Source organism: Mastomys coucha, unplaced genomic scaffold (assembly GCF_008632895.1).
Source record: "Mastomys coucha isolate ucsf_1 unplaced genomic scaffold, UCSF_Mcou_1 pScaffold20, whole genome shotgun sequence".
NCBI lineage: Eukaryota > Metazoa > Chordata > Mammalia > Rodentia > Muridae > Mastomys > Mastomys coucha.
Genome location: NW_022196903.1, coordinates 142,316,717 through 142,337,040, shown reverse-complemented (window position 1 = coordinate 142,337,040; position 20,324 = coordinate 142,316,717). Strand labels below are relative to the sequence as shown.

General features: G+C 42.7%; 1 protein-coding gene across 2 annotated transcripts in view; it reads left to right on the top strand.

Annotated features, from left to right (window-relative positions):
- Window positions 1-20,324, top strand: part of Tmtc1 (transmembrane O-mannosyltransferase targeting cadherins 1) — a 208,883-nt gene that overhangs the window by 147,854 nt on the left and 40,705 nt on the right. For both annotated transcript variants that reach the window (XM_031383952.1, XM_031383953.1), the window contains exon 11: window positions 9,689-9,802. In XM_031383952.1, coding sequence (XP_031239812.1) covers window positions 9,689-9,802 — 114 coding nt within the window. The remainder of the gene's footprint in view (window positions 1-9,688; window positions 9,803-20,324) is intronic.

Here is a 20,324-nt window from a genome sequence, read left to right as displayed (position 1 = left end):
CAAATGAAGTAACATGGTTATGATAGTGTGTATTAACCTAGAAAGCCACTTTTAGTAAATTGGAAATGAAAGATAATTTTATTTGGGAGTTTAATTTTAGATTTTTAAAAAAAGTGTTATATAAAATTTAACATAAACTTACTCTGGATTTATGAGAGTAAGAAGATTCTAGGCCTGTGAATCTGAGTGGAAATACCTATTGATGAGCTGGGCTGCAAAATCAGTCACCAAAATGAAATGTACAGCGGGAGGGTGAGAGGTTGTGGCTCTCTTTGGAGCATCCCAGAGCATTAAATCAGAATCTACAATCTCATTGCTTGTTTTAAACATTGATTTTAGGTGAGGAAATAAAAGACTTTCTTTTTTCTGCTGTTTTTTTCCCTCTGTGGTAGAATTTTTCTAGACACATGTTGTTGGGTTGATATTAGCGGCTCAGGAATAGAGCACTTGCCAAGCACACTGGGTTAGATCCCCAGCATCATTCATGTGTGAGTATGTGCATTAATGTGCATATATGTATATGTTCTGTGCATATATACTTCTGTAAATATGTGTATATGTATTATATATAAACATATACATACATGTACATGTGTTCATATAAATGAACATGTATATATGTGTAAATATGTGCATACTTAAATATATGTATGTAATTAATTTACATATACCTATATATGTTAACCTATAGCTTCCAACGTATCCCAAAGTATGAATATTAGTATTAGTTGTGGAGGAGTGAATGAGTAGATGGATAGTAGATGGATAGATGGGCAGATGTTCACTTCACTAGGTTTTGTTAACTTTTGAAAAGAATGTGTCTGAGGCCAGATGTTGATGGCACAGGTCTTTAATACCAGCACTTGTGAGGCAGGCAGATCTCTGTGAATTTGAGGTTAGACTGGTCTACATACAGTATAGGATATCCAAGGATACATACATAGTGAGACCCTGTCTCACAAAAAAAAAAGAAAGAAAGAAAGAAAAGAAAAGAAAAAAAGAAAGGAAAGGAGGAAAGAAAAAAAGAAAAAGAAAAAACTGTGTCTGGTCTCACTACCCGACAATATAAGCATTTTTAGCATTGGTAACTTCCTGTGACTGTCTGGGTATTGTTCATCAACATGGTGCTGCTCCCACCTGGTTCCTGTAGCGGGACTGCTGCAGGATAAGGCTTTTTTTTTTTTCATCATGCATGATAATGGGTTTCATGTTGACACTCTGCATGAACATGACACATTTGACCACATTCATTCCCTAGTCAGTCTTTTGCCTCTTCTGACCACCTTCTTCCAAACTGATACCCTTCTACTTCCATTTTTTATTATTACTTTGACTTGTTTACAGTCCAGCTGCAGCCCCTACCCTGATACTCCCTCACATAGTTCCTCATCTCATTCCTCCTCCCAGTCTCACCTCCCCACACACCCCTCCCTTGCCAGACCTCCCTATTCCCCTGGGGCCTCAAGTCTCTCAAGGGTTAGGCAGGTCTTCTCCCACTGAGGCCACACCAGGCAGTCCTTTGCTGTATATGTGTTGGGTGCCTCAGACCAGCTTGCATATGCTGCCTGGTTGGTGGCTCAGTGTCTGAGAGATCTTAGGGATCTAGGTGAGTTGAGACTGCTGGTCTTCCTATGGGGTCGCCCTCCTCCTCAGCTTCTTTCAGCTTTCTCCTAATTCAACCATAGGGGTTCTTGGACTTTAGTCCAGTGATTGGGTATAAGTATCTGCATCTGTCTCAGTCAGCTACTTGTTGGGCCTCTCAGAGGGCAGCCATTCTAGGCTCCTGTCTGTAAGCACAGCACAGCATCAGTGATAGTGTCAGGCCTTGGAGCCTCCCTTTGAGGTAGATCCCAAGTTGGGCTGGTCACTGGACCGCTTTTCCCTCAGTCTCTTCTCCATTTTTGTCCCTGTAGTTGTTTTAGACAGGAACAATTCTGGGTCAGAATTTTTGACTGTGGGATGGCAACCCCATGCCTCCACTTGATGCCCTGTCTTCTGGACACTACGAGTTTCCTCTTCCCACTGTTGGGCATTTCATCTAAGGTCCCTCCCTTTGAGTCCTGGGATTCTCTCACCTCTCAGGTCTCTGGTACTTTCTATACATCCTCCCCTCAGGTTGCATATTTGCATTCATTCTGCTGACCCTCAGGACTTCTGTTTCCCACCTCCCATACTTGATCATGTTCCCCTTTTCCCATCTTCCCCCCTCCTACCGAGTGTCCCTCCCTCCCTTTGCCTCCTGTTATTATTTTCTTTTCCCACCCAAGTGGGACTGAAACATCCTCACTTGGGCCCTTCTGCTTGTTAACCTTCTTTCATAATTTATTTGTTATTTTTATTTTATGTCCACTGGTGCTTGCTCGAATGTATGTCTTTGTGAAGTTAATCTGTGGGAGAGTGTCAGATCCTCTGGAACTGGAGTCACAGGCAGTTGTGAGTTGCCATGTGCATGCTGGAATTGAACCTGGATCTTCTGAAAGAGCAGCTAGTGTTCTTAACCACTGAGCCATCTCTTCAAGCCCTTTCATTACCTTTTTAAAATGAAGTATAACTTATTTTTTTATTTTATGTGTATGAGTATTTTGTCTGCATGTATGTCTGCATGCCACTTACATGTCTGGTGGTCACAGGTATCAGATACCCAGGAATTGGAGTTACAAATGGCTATGAGCCATCTTGTGGATGGATGCTGGGAATCAAACACAGGTGCTCTGCAAGAGGAGGCGGTGCTCTTAATGCTGAGCCACTTCTGTCTCTGAGACTTACTCCTGAATAAGCTCTCTCTTTCTAGTTCTTTCTGAACTCTGGCTGGCTGGTTCAACTCAGCCATTCTGCCTTAAACTCCTCTCCAAGTTGATTGATTCATTCTGGCTTCTCTCTTCAGACTTTTTTGTTGTGCTTGGCCTCTAACTCTGGCAATCTGTTTCAATTTTCTGGCTCCTTCTCATTCCCTGGCCCATTCTGTCTTCACCTGTGTCTAGCTTGTTCTTTCCCCACACCCTGTCTAGCTATAACTCTAAGAAAAAGCTATAACTCTAAGAGAAAGAAACTGCCTCTTTCTTTCTCACTGTGCTGCTCTTTCTTAAGTAGCTTCCCTTTCCCCTCTCGTGAGAGTTTGGCATATCCTATTCTGTCAAATTTTTCTCTGATTTGGCACTTTGCCACTCAGTCAGATATCACTTTCAAATAAGGGAGCTTCCTTCTACAAACTAACTTTATCTTCGTTATCGTCATCGTTTGGGATTGAAGGTGTGTGCTAAGGGTTTATCTGTATTCCAGCCAGAGGACTAAAGGTGTGTGTTAAGTGCTAAGCCACACCACTACTATAAACAGGTATTTTTCAGTACACAACACAATCATGGGGTATGGTGTGATCAGATGTCCTGTAACACCAGCCCTGCTGCCTCCCTTTGGGGTGACCCAGTGCATGCCATTAGTGCTGTTAGCAGGTGAGGGTTAGTCTGTAGGATCCTCAACACTTTACCCTTGGCACTAAAGACAAAGTCTCTTCCTTTTGTTTGTTTTAATGCACTCTTCTCTTCACAGACCTGATAAAGAACTCCTGGGCTTGTCCCCAGCCCTCCTCATTCAGTGTGGTTCTCATAAAACACAGGACTCCCTCCCTCCTCATACCTCAATGATCTGGGGTCATTTCAGGAATGCAGGGTGTTGAAGTTCAGACACAGAACTTCCTCGTGGTCTCTTGGTTTAATCTTATTTCTCTCACTTTTAATAGGTGATATTTTATGGAACATTTTCCTTTCCAACCATCCTGTTATTGTGTCAATATGTTCCCTGGATAAAGCCACATTCTGCCAATGGCATCTAATGACATTTACTGCTAAACCAAACTACATAGGTGGTGGGAGTGGAAGGAGGCATATGCTCCAAAGATAATAAGCTAGGACTCAAACCATCTGCAGCTGATACCAACAGTTAAAATGATGAGGAGGAAAAGGAAGAGGAGGAGGAGGAGGAGCAGAGTAACAACAACAGGAACAAAAGCAGAATGCACACTGACTTGCATTCTAAACCTTCTGCCCCTTTAGGTGGAAGTGGAGGGAGTGGTTAATTAGTAAAATAACCATTCCACAACTGTGTTGAAAGGAACTTTAAACTGGGAGGCCTTTGAAGATCAGGTGAATTTTTATGTCAAATGCAATCAAAGTAACTGATACTTTAAATAAAACTTTGACACTAAGTCCTGGGGAAAAAATTGGAGGCTTGTAGAATCTTTTTTCTATAAGGACAGATGTGTATGTGGCTTCATCTGTGAGAAATAATGGTGATATCACTTGGACACTTCACTGCTGGCTTCTGAGGTAGGACAGGGTGAGTGACTGAAAGTGATGTCTAGAGTTAAACTTTCTGACAGCATGTAAGTTCACCCATATGACAGCTCAAAACCATCTGTTTAACTTCTTGCTCTTGAGAAAACCATGTAAATTCATTGGAAAAGATGCAGAATAACAGTGTTTATCATCCAAGGTATAGTGTAATAAGAAAACAACGCATGAGAAATACCTCTAACATTGTCTGCCTTCCAGTAAATGCTGTGTAAAGTTCTCAGAGTATAGCTGTGCTCTGTATTCTGTAATTAGAGATAAGAAAAATACTAGGTGACAGAGAGAAGGCAGACTAAGAAAGGAGGACTCCCTGAGGGGCTGGAAGTGGCCTAGTGCAAATGTTCCTGGAGTCCTCAGTATCAGATACTAACCAGCTTTAGGAATGAGCTTGACTTGTTCTTGACCATGGTTGAAATTTCACATCTGTATTACAGCATAGAGTGATTAGCATCTGCCCTAAAATGAAGTGGTAACTGTGTCCCATGGTAGGTGGGCACTTGGCTCAGGGTTTGGTTAACAATGAGTGGTATGCAAGCGTCACTACCTGTCTGTACAGTATGAAACCTGGGATCAAACCAGGATTCAAAACTGAGGAGAAACACAGCTCTCCTCCTTTTCTTTGCTCTGACACTCTGGCTGCCATTGGTGATGTCTTAATGTTTGGTCTCTATCTAGGTTCTACCAACCTGTTATTCAGCAATGTAAACAAAATAAATCAATGTTTTAAAGCCCGGGAGAAACAGCTGATGAAGGTGGCTAGTTTCTCCCTTCCCCATTTCTTTTATTTCTCAAGTCATCTACAAATAAAAGGTGTGAGAGACATGTGAAATGCATGTGTTAAAACACTGAGCAATAAGGGCTAGAGAGCTGGGCTGCTCTTCCAGAGGACCTGGGTTTGATTCTTGACACCCATATGACAGCTCAAAACCATCTGTAACTCCAGTAACAGGGATCAGGTGACCTCTTGAAGCCTCTGAGGGCACTGCACAGACATACTTGTAGGCAAAACGCATACATATACAAAAATAAGTCTTCAAAAGCAAATCAGAACAAAATGCTGAGTGTTGGCATACCCCTGTGATCTCAGCACTTAGGAAGTGTGCACACCCACACACTAGTTTATTTGTGATGAACTTCATGGATTCTCAAGTCTCATATTTGACATAATAAAAATAAACAAGATTATAGTGCTTTAATGAAGGGTTCTCAGAGTAAACTCTAGGATTACCCCACCTACCTGCATTTGGATCTTTTGATTGGATACTCTGTCCCTGTTTCTCCTCCATTTTCTCTCACCACCATCCTGCTCTCTGCCTCTGTGGGTTTAAATTGTTGAGCATACAGCATTTTTCCTGTGTGTGTCTTATAATGTCTTCCAGGCCCGCTCATGTGTCACACATGGCACAATGTCCTTTTGTAAAGCTGAATAATATTCTATTATACATAAAAGTCACAACTTCTTTATTTGTTCATCTATTCATGGGTCTTATGTTATCATATCTTGATCATGGTGAATAAGGGGGAAGCTATTTGATACTAACCCTGGCAATGATTTCTTAAAAAGCACAGTGAAGGGTGAACACAGGCCAACAAAAGCAGAACTGAAGAAGGGAGGGTACTTCAAACTGCAGGCTACTGGGGCTACATCAGTTACACTGCAGGATAGTGGGGCTACATCAGTCAAACTGCAGGCTAATGGGGCTACATCAGACTGCAAGGCTTTTATACCCAGGTGTAATGGAATTATAAAGCAGGATTGTGAATGGTCACAAGCTTGGGCTCCATAGAATGGATGCTTTAAACAAGCCAGAGATAAGTGTAGCTGAGGGCTTAGTTAGGATGGACCCCTTGCAGACTCTAGGTGAGAATGCAAACAAAGTCAGCCATCATAGAAACAGTATAGAGATTTTGCAAGGGATTGAGAATAGAGTCATATGGTATAGCAGTGTGTCCCTGGGTAAGCATCCACAGGAAGTAAGACTGATACTCCTACAACAGGGTATAAGTCTGGCTTCTACTGTGTCCAGCTAACCTGTTCTCTTGGGCTTGTCTCTAGCTTCCCATAGCCTCATCAGGCCTCTCTACAGTTGTTTGAGCCCCAGCCAGGGGGCTTTAAGTGAGGCTAAATGTAAAGAGCCTGTTATTTTAACAAAAATTGTCCTAATGTATTTCCCCAGTGGGTTTTATATAGTGCGTGGAATTTCCCTACTAATATTATTTCTTCATATTTAAAAATGAAATGGAAATTTCATCCTGGAGAGGTGGCATGGTAGAGTTCAGTTGCCTGCAAAGCAGTTTCCCATCTTGTCATTCTTCCTCATCCTCATCAACCATTCTCCTTTAGTCAGAATAAGTCCCAGGGTTTTCTTTCCAAACAGGCCTCTGCCCTGTCCTCCCTGCTTTCAGGAGCACCCTGGCACTAGTTCCCTTTAGGAGAAGGAACAGGCTCCAGGCCCAGACACTTTGTGCCTGAGCCCCGTGTCTCTTCTCTGCTGTCTGGTCTTCAGGTCATGTTTATGCAGCAGCTGCATGTGGCAAGCCGATCCTCTTCTGGTCCCACCCTTCTCTTATTATCTTTAGAGCTTGGGGTGACCTCGCTGGGACCCCCTGAGCCTATGATCTCAGCTACAGACAAGCATCTGATGAGAGATACAGAATCTGGGTTCTGCCATATAGTGTTTGGACATGTCCCTCCTTGCTAATTGGTAATCATTATGTGCTTGTGGTGGGGAGCAAAGGCTGTGTGACTTTTTTTTTTTTTTTTTTTTTTTTTTTTTTTTTTTTTTTTTTTTTTTTGGTTTTTTTTTTGGAGACAGGGTTTCTCTGTATAGCCCTGGCTGTCCTGGAACTCACTCTGGAGACCAGGCTGGCCTCGAACTCAGAAATCCGCCTGCCTCTGCCTCCCAAGTGCTGGGATTAAAGGCGTACGCCACCACCGCCCGGCAAGGCTGTGTGACTTTTATAGACTGAGTCCCCTAACCTCAATTCACATGATGATGCCTCAGCCTACAACTTTACTATATTTGGAGTTCAAATCTGGGAGAAAATGCTAATGAATAGAGTTATTAAGATCAGGCCTGACCCAAGTCTGCTGTTGTTATGGGAAAAGGATGTGAGAACTTACTCACTGGGCACATGGGCAAGGAAAGGCCATAGGAGGACACAGCCTGAGGGCAGATGTCCACAAGGCAGTAGCAGGGCCTGCCCACACAGCAAACTGGTTAGATACTTGACCTTAGATTTTAAACACCAGGATTGTAAGAAAGAAATTTCTCGTTTAAGCCACTTAAATTGTGCTGTTTCATTATGGCTGATGGAAGAAACTATCTCAGTGAGCTTAAGCAAGTCTTTTGATGCTTCAAAATCCTCATTCCATTAATTACAAAATAATTATTCCTACAATCATTTAAGTTAGCATAGACTGTATATGCCAGTGTTAATTTTGTTAAATCTTATCCATCAGTCAACAGTCATCTCTCTGGTGGTGGTTCATTTTTATACTCAATCTCAAATTATTGAAAGAAAGAAAAGAAAAAGAAGAGTTAACTGAGTGAAGAAAGGAAAAACAAAAACAGAGTTGGCCTGTGGGTATAAGGTTGCTCCGATGGTTCCATCACAGGTCCTGCTACCTCCTACCTGCTTCCTGTGTCTCCTTGCCACAGCTGCCTCCCTCTCCCTCTCTCTCCTGTCACCCTGCTTCCTCCTGCTCTCCTCTGCAGTTTCCACAGCATTTCTCCCAGAAGGTCTTGCTGCCTGCAGTCCATTTCCACAAAGCAGCCATTGCAATCCTCAAACATTCAACTGTTGGTCTCATTTCTGTTCTTCAAGCCCTGCCCTGACTCCCCCACTGCTTTTCAAACGAAGCCCAGGGTTTCCTCACTCTCAGTGTGGTTTGTCAGTGATCAAGTGCCTCTTAGTATTTTTCAGCTCCCATGTCCCCAATGCCCCTGCTCTTGTTTCCCTGTCAGGAAACAAAGGATAGGAAGTTGGACCTGGCCACCTAAGTGTCTGACCACCACCACCCTCCACCCAGTGACCCACTTCCTCTAGCAAGCCTCTACCTTCTAAAGACTCCATAACTTTCCCAAGCATCACCACTGTGAACCATGAGGGGCATCACACATTCAGACCACTTTCTGCTCAGGACATTGCACTGCCTCCTCTTCTAGCTCCTAACCCAGCTCTTTATCCTCAAAGCCTTAGCTTTGTTGCCTGCCTTCTGGAACTTCTGTGTCTGATCTGGGCTAAGCTCACTATGATCTGTTGATACAATACCTGCTTAGGAATGTTTGTTTCATTATCCCTGTTTGCTAACTGGCCACATGTCCTCACCCCTAAAAGAACAGACTCTGCAGCCATTTTTTTTTTGTCTCAGCTTCTGGACAATATATTCCTGAGGGGGCTCCACATAGATACTGAATGACTGTAGCATTCTGTATCTGTAAACTGGTTTTACTAAGCCACCAGACTTCTGGGATGCCGCATTTACTACAAACCATATATTCTAGACCCAGATATATGATCATTATATTGTTGTAAAGTAAAGCTCTACTTTACTGCCCCTAGCCCCCACCCCATGTTGGAGGAAGCTGAGATGTGGGAGGAAGCCAGGATGTGGAAAGAAGGCTCAGAGCAAGGACACCTTATGTTAAATTTTATCTCATGCCTTAAAGAAGCAGTTTGGGTTATGGGTTGTGCCTTCTCACTTTATGAAATCCATCTCATCTTGCCTTCTAGTACCATTGTATTGCACACATAGAATCACTTAGGCTACTTCACTTTTATCTATAGATAAAAAGCCTCACCTGAGTTAGGCATGAGAGAGAGGGGCTTGCCTGAGGCTGGAATCACTCAACAAGGGACCGTGTCTGTATCTTCTGTGAGGTCTAACTTTACCACATTGTTCCTTATATCAGATCCTCTGCCTGCTGCTCCTTAAGTTGGACGGTCAGGCTTGGACAGTTGAAGGCTTTGTGCCCTGCTTCTGTTCTGCTCCCTCATGTCTGCAGTTAAGTTCTGCTATGCCGTCAACAAAAAGTCTCAGCAAAGATGACCATATCTTACCAAGCTCCCGGGGAATTGCCAGCAGAGAGTAAGGTCCTCATGTGTTCCTGCAGAGAACATTGTATTCCCCTCAATCAGGGTGTTAGCAGGAGTGCACACCTGGCTACAGCCTTCACTCCTTTCCTGTGTAGTCACTCATATAATTCACAAAATTCAGAAGCTTGTTTAAGGTGAAGACAGTGGACATACAAAGACAGCTTCCTAAAGCTGGGAGTAAAACACAAAGAGTCTGACAATAGTATGATTTTTGTTTTCTTTCTTTTTAATATCCATTGTAGGTCTGGAGTTCAGACTCTACCCCACAATGCCAAGGTGCATTACAACTACGCCAATTTCCTAAAAGACCAAGGTCGGAACAAGGAAGCGATCTACCACTACAGAACCGCCCTCAAGTAAGCACTACAGAGGGCCTTTGCTTTGTGCTATGACCAGGCCTGCTCATGCCACCACCCCTCCCAGGGTGTGTGGGTGGTCTTTTCTCTTGACAGTGAACTGGCTCACCCTTGGATTCTGAGTCTTTGGGCTCAGCATTCAAATCTGCCACAGATGCACTCCTTCAGTGTTCCTTTTTCTTTGATATCCAACATATTGTAAAAAATAAAATTGGCATTGCTGCACATAACACAGTGGGGTGAAACTCAGCTGGATGCAAACATGTAAAGCAGGAGTTTCTTGTTAAAAATACACTGGTAAGTTTGGAGAGGAATATTTGTTCTAACTTTTAATAGTATGTACATAGAAAGCTCTAGCCTCTCATATCCATATTTTATGTATTATAAGTTGGTAGGATGTATGTGCGTGTATGTTTTATGGAGGCTGAGGGCCACCTCAGGTGCCATTTCTTGGGCAATATACACTTTGCTTTGAAATGGTCTCAGCAGCGTAGGAATTGTCAATTAGTCAAGACTAACTATCCTTTGAGACCTTGTCTCAAAAAAGCCAAAACAGAAAAAGGAAGATATATTCCACCATTGTTACACATAAAGTATGTCTGACCTTAATAGTGGATGTCTTATGGTTTCTCTTCCATTCTTGAAGAAAACCACTGTGTAATAGTGTTGGTGGGAGAAGGATTACCATGTTTACAAATTCTGTCAGCTTCAAATAGAAAAGTAAATGTGACCTTAATCCACAGCTGGGCCAAAGGCTTACATTAAATTCTCTGGCAGTTGATTCCACAAAATTATAGTAGCTGGTTTGGAGTTTCTGCTCCTTTCCTGTGAAACAATAAAAATAAATGTTTGATTCTAGAAGAAATATACACCCTGAAGAATGGGAGAAGATAATCAAAGCTATAAATCCAGTGCTGAAATTAGTGAATTATTTAATGCTCTCAGCCTGGATTCCAAATATTTCTGATTTAAAATCTCATTTTAGTATGTACTCCTCTGCCATGGACCTTCAGCGGATATGAGTGTTTTACTTCCTATTTTAAAATAAGCTGTCATTCTTTGTGTTAGACAAAAGAGGAAAATCCCAGGACCGTTCATCATCTTGACAGTTGTTTATCCTTGGTGACTGGAAGATTGCCTATACTTCAGTACTGCTATTTCTTCCCAGGAATGGCTGACAGGGACTCATCTCCTCCCCAGTGTCTCTTCCTCTCTTTCAACCCTAGAGTATCTCATGCTTTCCTTATTTGCCACAGCATGGAAGGAAGTGACTGGGGAAGCAGCATATTAAAGTCAGTGGGGTCTGGATCAGTTCTGCAATCCCTCCCCCCCACACACACACACACTACTGAAATGACCATGTAAACCCCACAGGCAATGGAATTTATCTATTGTATTATCAGGGAGCAGAGAGCAGAGGGGAAGTGCAGCCAGGACATAGACCTCAAAGCCCACCCAGTAACCTACTTCCTTCAGTGAGGCTCCACCTCCTTCAGGTTCTACAACTTTCTCAAACAGCTTCTCCAGCTGGGGGCCAAGTGCAAGTGCATGGGACTTGGAGCCACTTCATTCATATGTAGACCACAACAGAAACCTTCCCTTACATCCATAAAAAAATCCAAGCTTTTGTGGGTGTTAGCTTTGTGTTGCTATAGTAATCACCTCTCCAGTTTTGACACTAAAGCCTGAGATTCTATATTAGTTAGGGTTCTCTAGAGTCACAGAATTTAAGGAATGTCTCTGTCTATTAAGGGAACTTATTGTAATGACTCACAGTCTGCAGTCCAACTAAATCAACAATGGCAGCTGTGAATAGGAAGTCCAAGAATCTAGTAGTTGCTCAGTCCCACAAGGCTAGGTGTTTCAGCTGGTCTCCTGTATAATAAGCTGGAATCCTGAGGAAGTAGGTTCCCACAGATGTGCTAGCAAGTAAGTGCAAGCAGGGGAAGAAGAGTGAGCCTTCTTCCTTCCAGTGTCCTGGTGTAAGCCTCCAGCAGAAGTTGGGGTCCAGTTAAAGGTTAGTACCACCTCTGGATTTGGAACTTCCTTATCCCAGGCTGGCCTTGACCTCAAAGATCTGCTTGCCTCAGTGTCCTGGAATTAAAGGCATGTACTATCTTGCCTGAGCCTAAGCTTTTCATGGCCACTGTGCCTCAAGATCTGGATGAAAAGCATGTGTCATCCCATGTTAAGATCTGGGTCAAGAGCCTGCGTCTTCTAGCCTCAAGATCTGGATCACAGGTGTGCCTTCCATTTCTGGATTGTAGTTCATTTCAGATGTAGTCAAGCTGACAACCAGGAGTAGTCACCATAGATTCCCATATGAGAGAATCAGAAAACATGAGTGTATCTACCTCCAAAGCTTTTTAACTTTGTGTTGTGTAGGAATAGGTCCTGCGTTCATGGCAGGTGATAGGAGAGACCTGTCAACAATCATTTCCACCTAACAACTGCCAAGCAACACCTTATAAGTTCAGAGGAGGAGCTGACCCTGCCTGAACAATGTGCAGAAGATGTTGAATTCACACATGGCTATTTCGGTGTTTATTGATTGCTGACTACTTTTAAAAGTCAGTTCAAAGTAGAGAACTGTGAATCAGGTCTCCTTCACTTCTTCCTTCCCTTTCCCTCCCCTCTTCTCCCCCTTTTTTCTCCCTCTTATCCCCCTTCCTTCACCCTTTATCCCCACAGCACCCTTTTATACTTTACTTTGCAAGTGTCTTAGTTGCCTAGGTTGATCTTGAACTTACAATCTTTCTGCCTCAACCTCTTGAATACCTGGAATTACAGGCCTGCACCACAGGCCCAGCCTTATGAACACTCCCCAGTACTTTATTTTACCTTGAAATTTCAAATTTCAAGGTATCCATTCACCAGGCTTCTAGTAACAAAAACAAAATAGTCCTTAAGAACGTGCTGATCAGACTTTGCAATGATGGTACCCATCCATATGTAATCTTAACAGTTTAGTTATTTTAGAGTAGAATAAAAATTAGAAACACTTGCAGCCATTCAAGCATTCTACCTGAGATTCTTTTTCTCTAGTATTTTACAGCTGTTCACAAATCAGTGGCAAATTTTTGAACAAAACCTTTTTAGTATTTCTAATTTTTACCTACTTTCCTTAGAAATAACAACTTTTTCCCACACTTATATTTTATTTTTGTAAAACATTTCAAGGCAGTGAATATTATAAGTAAAAAAAAAAAACTTTATTAGACATGTCTGACTATTAGCAGTCATCTAGTTTAGCTCATGGGAGTAGAGGGCTGAGTCTCTGAGTTGAACAGATCTTACACATGCACTTGGTTCAGAGACTGTCTGAATATCTCGTGACATTGTTAACAGGCTTTTTGAAGCAGTCTTACTGCAAGGAGTACTTATGGGATATGCTTTTCACTGTTTAAATCTTCCTGCATGGTTAAATTCATGTTGTTAAACCCTGTTGATCAGAACCAGCACCTGGGACAAAGACTAAAGTTTGCCTTTGTCCAGATAGATCAGAAAGACTCCTGGCTGAGCAAAGTGATGCAGCTTGAAATCCCAGAATGTAAAATGCAGAGGCATGAGGGCCAGTGGAAGTTCAAAGCCAGACTGGTCTTCATAGTGAGTTGTAGGCCTGCCAGGGCTACATGGTAAAGGATTGCTTTAACTCTCATTCCCATCCTCAAGGAAAGAAAGAATGGTGTGAGGAAAGAAGGGAGAGACAGAGAGATAGGAAGGAAGGAAAGAAGGAAGATATAAGTCTCTATCAGAGGAGGTTCCATGGAACCTTCATCACTTAGAGGTGTCATCCCTGACAATGTGCAGGATTCTATCTGGATAGAGGGCCTACAACCTTCTACCACCCAGACAATCCTTTTTACAAAAATGGCTCCCTTGTAAACCCACAGTAAAATGTAGCCACCACAGTCCCAGTAATGCAGTCAGATGATATGATGTCTACTCTAAAACCACTCAGGTGGATATTTTGATGAGATTTATAGTACCAGGCATGAATTCCTTCCTGTGCAAAAGGTCTTAAAATCTGTCCAAAATGATTGATTACACCCATATCCTTTAGGCTACTATTGCACCAGTGAGCATACCTTGCCCAAAAAGTCAGTCAGTATTGTATGCAGAGTTCACCACAGCATAATTCCACTCGTAGTTTTTTTCTCCCCCAATAGCCTAGATAGCATCTCTGAAACTTAGAAATCTAACTTGCAGGGAAGAAGTTTTCAGGACAGTTCCAGCTTGGTCTCTCCATGAGCTACAACCAAAGTTGTATCTGCAGCAGTAGGCTCTTACAATCCAGTTATAGTGAGCAACCAACAGCAGTGGCAGTAGCCTGGTTCTTTGGGGAGGGAGGTGTGCTCATGGGGAGTTGTCTTAGGGAGGGAGGTGTGCTCATGGGGAGTTGTCTTAATTACTTTTCTATTGCTGTGCTAAGATACAGTGACTGAGACAACTTAAAGAAGAAACCGTTCTGGGGGTGTTTGCAGTTTCAAAGGGAAAGTCCATGACCATCATGCTAGAGAGCATGGCAGCAGGCAGGTGGGCGTGGCACTGAAGTAGTAGCTAAGTGCTCACATCTTGATCCACAGACACAAGGCAGAAAACTGAGAATGGCTTGCGGTTCTGAAACCTCAAAGCTTGTTCCAGTAACAGTGACACACCTCCTAATCTTTCTCAAAACTCCACTAACTAGGGACTTACATGAAAATATATGCACCTGTGGTGGCCATTTTCATTCAAACTACCACAAACTAAATTTTTCTCTTATACAAAAGAAAAGTCCAAAGTGATAGGTAATTTCCATTGACTGGTCAAGAAGCACCTAGGGTGTTGATGAGGGACACTTCTGGGTGTGTCTGTGAGGGTGTTTCCAAGGAGGGAAGACCTACTCTGAATATAACTGGCACTACTCCACAAGCTTGGGTCTTTAGCTGAATGGAAAGGGGGAAGGAGGAAGCTGGCTGAGTGCCAGGATTACCCTTTGGGGTAGGTCTGTGTAAGTAACTTTATTCCCTACCACGATACATTCTTCTCTTCTCAAGGTAAATCTTTCCCTCCCTAGCTCCCCAAGTTGCTTCTGCCAGGTATTGTACCACAGGTACAAGAAAAGGAAATAATACATCCACCCACTATTTGATTGTCTAACGCAGGGAAAGAATTGAACTAAAATCTATTGCAGTTTGTTCAGAGTATAGAATAGACTTGGCAGGGGAACAGAGCCCATTGACATAGTTCTTTGTATTTCCTTCTACACATGATGACTGGAATTCTTCAGGGAGATCCCATTAAATTGAGATGACTATCTGTGGGACCTAATAGAGGAATAAGTATTTCAGAAGCATCGTTGTCATTCAGGTCTGAGGAAACCTAAGGTGTCCATTCAACCACTGTTCTTGATGCCTCTAGTGTGTGAGCACTAGCTCATTGTAATTCCTTTAAAATGTTGTTTATAAGCTGCTGGAGTTAGATCATTAAATATCAGGAGTCAAGGAGTGTTTCTAAAAGCTTTACAGTCTTCCCAGAGGGAACATTTCAAATGTCTTTCTTGTGATCATGACACCTTGTGTCTGTCTTGTGTCTCTGGAAAGAATTATAAACTTAACATTGTTTGTTAACTAGGTTTAGCCTCAGGGAGATGATTTCTTAGGCTAGTATGGTATTTTTATCTGTGAAGGTCTAAGGAACTTTCCAGTTACCACAAGGAAGAATTTGAAATTATTTTTTTTTAAAGATTTATTTTATGTGTATGAGTACACTATAGCTGTACAGATGGCCGTGAGCCATTATGTGTGTGGCTGCTGGGAATTGAACTCAGGACCTCTGCCGTCCTGCTTACTCCAGCCCCACTTGCTCCTGCGTAATTCACTGTAGCTGTCTTCAGACACACCAGAAGAGGGCGTCAGATCTCATTATGAGTGGTTGTGAGCCACCATGTGGTTGCTGGGATCTGAACTCAGGACCTTTGGGAGAGCAGTCAGTTCTCTTACCCGCTGAGCCATCTCGCCAGCCCCTTGAAATTATTTTTGTTTCTTCCTGTTGATGAACCAAGAAGAAATTACATTCTTAATCTACATACATAGATATATACGTATTACACACACACACACACATAAATGTCACATACACACATGGATATATCAAACATATATACATATTTCTCATATTCATAAAGTTTAAGGAATTAACATTATTTAGAAAAAATTTGAATTTTAGTGAAATTGTGGCCAATTTATCAACTGAGTTTCAAAGTGAAATCATCATTATTTATCTTTGGCAAAGTTTCATGCTATCTCTTTTTCTCCCCATGTCTCACTTTCATTTGACTAGCTTATATGAGGATTCCCAGGATTAGACTCAGGGCAAAGGTTTGCATGCAGGAAATCTGTCCAGAGCACTCTCATAAACACAGGAAGGAAGTGGAGAGCAGGGTGGATAGGGCGTGGGGATGCAGTGAACTGCAGCAGGCTCACTGACCCTGAGGACTTGTACTGCGGGACTCATCCCTCAGAGCTATCCTGAGTAGACATCAATCTAAACACCCCTTTGCTAGCCAGACACTACACTCCAGGTTTCTGTGGAGATGAGAGATGATCTTGGTAGTACCCATATCCCTGAAAGCTGAAAGTGAGTGCCTCCAAACTGAAGGAGGAACAAAGTGGTATGAGATAGCCCAGTATTGCTTCTTTTATGGGATAGGAAGCCCTTATCCATAATGTGTGGGATCTGAAGTATCTTAGATTTCATAGCTTTTCATCAGAATAGAGTTTTGACTGTGTTAATGATGACAGTGTTTCTACCTCATTATTATTCCTGTAGCAGGCTTAAAGTTATATCCAAATCACTTAGCAAATGCCCTTCAGAAACAAATCCTAACCAGGTCCACCACCTCTACTATTCCACCTGTCACTCAGACCAGGTTGGCTTTGACCTTGGAACAATCCTTCTGCCTTAGCCTCCCAAATGCTAAAATTATGGTTGTTCACCACTGTTTTAGTCACAGTTCTATGACTATGAAAAGATACCATGACCAAGGCAATTCCTATAAAAGAAAGCATTTTATTAGCAGCTTGCTTATAGTTTCAAAGGGTTGGTCCATTCTTAGAGGGAGCATGGTGGCATGCAGGGAGAAACATTGGCATAGGCTTTTGAAACTGCAGTGTTTACCCCCATCAAGGCCACACCTCCTCCAACAAGGCCACACCTCCTCTAACAAGGTCACATTTCCTAATCCCACTAAGTATTCAAATGCATGAGCCTGTAGAGGCCATTCTTATTCAGACCACTACAACTACAATGCCCAAATAAGTATATGTATTTCTAAACTGTCTAAATTGCCCAAACTGTTTATAAAATCTAAGTATAGTTTAAAAGCTAAAAGGCTGCAATTGATGTCATGATATCTTTTAGTTTCTAATAAACCTCAGGCCTCTGTTTCTCCTGCCACCAGATAGGCTTATGATGTAACCAATTATGATGGGCCATTGTATCCAGATATTTGTTCAAACCTTACCCTCAATGGTTCTGTGAGGTGAATTCTTTCAAATAAGATTCAAGCTTAAATTCAGAGCTCCTGAGTCAGGTGGATGACTACATAGTGCCAGTGAACCTCACTCACTGGGTTGAAGCTTCCCACAAGGACTGTCATCCCTGAAGGAGAGTGAAGTCCACAGCAGACTGCTTCAGGACTTAAAGTTAGCTGTTCCTGCTGCTTCCAGAAGCCAATGAGCCAATTCCTCCATGTGTGTACAGGTGTGGAAGCCTAAGAGTGATGGTTAGAATCTTTCTTAATTGATGTCTGTGGTTGTTTGAATGAGAATGTGCTACATAATCTCAAACATTTGAGTATTTGTTCCCCAGTTGGTGGAACTGTTTGGAAAGAATTAGGAGATACATTCTTGTTGGAGGTGGTGTGTCACTGTGGGTGGACTTTGACCATTCAGAGTCAATCTCCCTCTCCCCCTCCCTTTCCCTCTATTTCTTCTATCTCTACCCTTCTCTCTACCTCTATCCTTCCCTCTACCTCTCCCCTTTCTTCTCCCTCTCCCTTTCTTTCCTTTCCTCCCTCCCTCTCTCCTAGCTGTGTTTCAAGATGTGAGCCCAAAGTTAGAAGGTCAGTCAAAGTGTTGCCTGTGTGCCTTCTGAGTGACAGGTTCATGTGCTCCTGGAACTTTGTTGTGATAGCATTTCTTAGCATGAACACATACTGTCTGGTGAATTAACTTAGAGACATAACTCACTGTTATGATGGACATGTACTCTAACTCTTTGAAACTGTAAGCTCCAAATAAATTCCTCTTCTATAATTTGACTTGGCCATGGTGTCTCACCATAGGAAAGTATGGTATAACTTAGACAAGGTCCAACTTACTCATTGAGCCTGGACCTCCTGCATGTGTGCCTATGTATGAATGATCAAGCACATACTGTGCAGTTGGGGCAACCAACCTTGTTTATGGAAGTTGAAACACGTGGCTTGCTTGTTATCGTACCTCAGCAACCCTCAGCATTCCAGGAAATTATCTGTGCTTGGGCAAGTGGGGTTTACAGGTTAGAGGCATTTCTGTTTTATAGATCTCTTAAGCAAAGTGATTAAAACTTAGAACATAATATTAGCCTTCACAACACCTTCTTTTCTCTCCCCTTTTCTCCATCATCAGACTCCAGTCCCCACCAGCACTGTCCCTCCTTTGAAATCTTCACTGTGGAATACATGAGGAACAAGGTGGCCCAATCATATATATTCTCCCTGCTCCCCTAAACTCACTGTTTCCTCTTTTGCTGTCTGTCTCTTACTGCCTGGCAGCAAGGGACCATTGGCAGAGGGTGTAGCCAACTGTAGGTGCTTAGTAAATACTTGTGGAGAGAAGGCCTGCATGATGGCACTGTCTAGTACTCAGTCACAGGACACTTAACAACAGGACCACCATGGTGAGTGGTACTCCTCAGAGAGCTGTGAGCAATAAGGGCAGAATAGCTCATCCTAGTACAGGACTGATCTGGGTACTGCTAGATATTCCACAGCCTACCTACTTCAAGTTGTATGTCATTAATAATCCCCAGGGGTCAAGATAGACATTCAGAATATGTGCCCTTCTCACCTTTCTTAGGGTTTTACTGCTGTGAACAGACACCATAACCAAGGCAACTTGTAAAGGACAACATTTAATTGGGGCTGGCTTACAGGTTTAGAGGTTCAGTCCATTATCATTATGGCAGGGAGCATAGTGGGGTCCAGGCAAGCATGGTACTGGAGGAGCTGAGAGTTCTACATCTTGTTCTGAAGGCCAACAGAAGACTGGCTTCCAGGCAGCTATGAGAGTCTCAGAGCCCACCCCTACAGTGACACACTTTCTCTAATGAGGCCATGCCTGCTAATACTGCCACTCTCTCTCTTGGCCTAGCATATTCAAACCACTACAACACCCTGTGCTCTCCTAAGCTGAAAGTTGTTATTAAGAACACAAACATACCTTCCTGCTTACTGTTGTCTCTAAGTTAATTCACCAGACAGTATGTGTTCATGCTAAGAAATGTTATCACATCAAAGTCCCAGGAGCACATGAACCTGTCACCCAGAAGGCACACAGGCAGCACTTTGAGTGACCTTCTATCTTTGGACATGGCATTAAAATTGTGTTAGAATCACATTTGATGTGGAGTAAGCTAGAAAAGCTTTGGGAAATGATATTGGGCCTGTAAAGATCAATTATCCCTACTGTGAAGAATTGGCACTATCTCTACATTCTGAAAATGGAAATGGTTCCTTGGCCTTCGTATCTGAGGAAGCACAGTACAGAAAGAACAGGTGGATAGGAGGTGGCTTAAGTGTTTGTACGGGGCTCATGATGAAGAAAGAATAGATGTTATTATGACTGGTAGGAGCAATTTAAAGGCCCCTGGAGGCAATGAAGAGGGTGAACTGTGTGTGTGTGTGTGTGTGTGTGTGTGTGTGTGTGTGTGTGTGCGTGTGCACATATGAGCACACGTGCTTAAATGTGCATTCACCTGTGCATGAATGTGGAGGTCAGAAGTTAAATTCAGGTGTCCTTCTCCATTGCCCTTCACCTTGTTTTTTGAGACAGTTTCTCACTGAACCTAGAGCTCACCAATTGTATCAACAAGCAGCCAGTTAGCCTGAGGAATTCACCTGTTTCTGCTCCCCAAACACCAAGTTTACAGACATGTACAACCATATTTTTACATGAGTATTGGGAAATTCCAATCCAGACTGGTAAGCTTGCATAACAGAGACTTCTTCTACTATCTTCAACTATCTTCCCAGTTTGAGAGTGACATTCCTGATGTTGAAAAACTCGATTTGAGGAAGGAGAGCACCACCCTGGCATGTAATCCTGGGCTCTACCTCTGCCTTCAAAGTACAGCTGTGATGTTTTATGCCCATCAGCACATTCATTCACATAGAAACTGTAAGAGGCCGCTAACTGCACACATACCAGCATCACACCATTGGCGTCTGTCCCCTCATTCAGCATTCTTCTCATTGACCAGTTCTCTGTCCACTCTG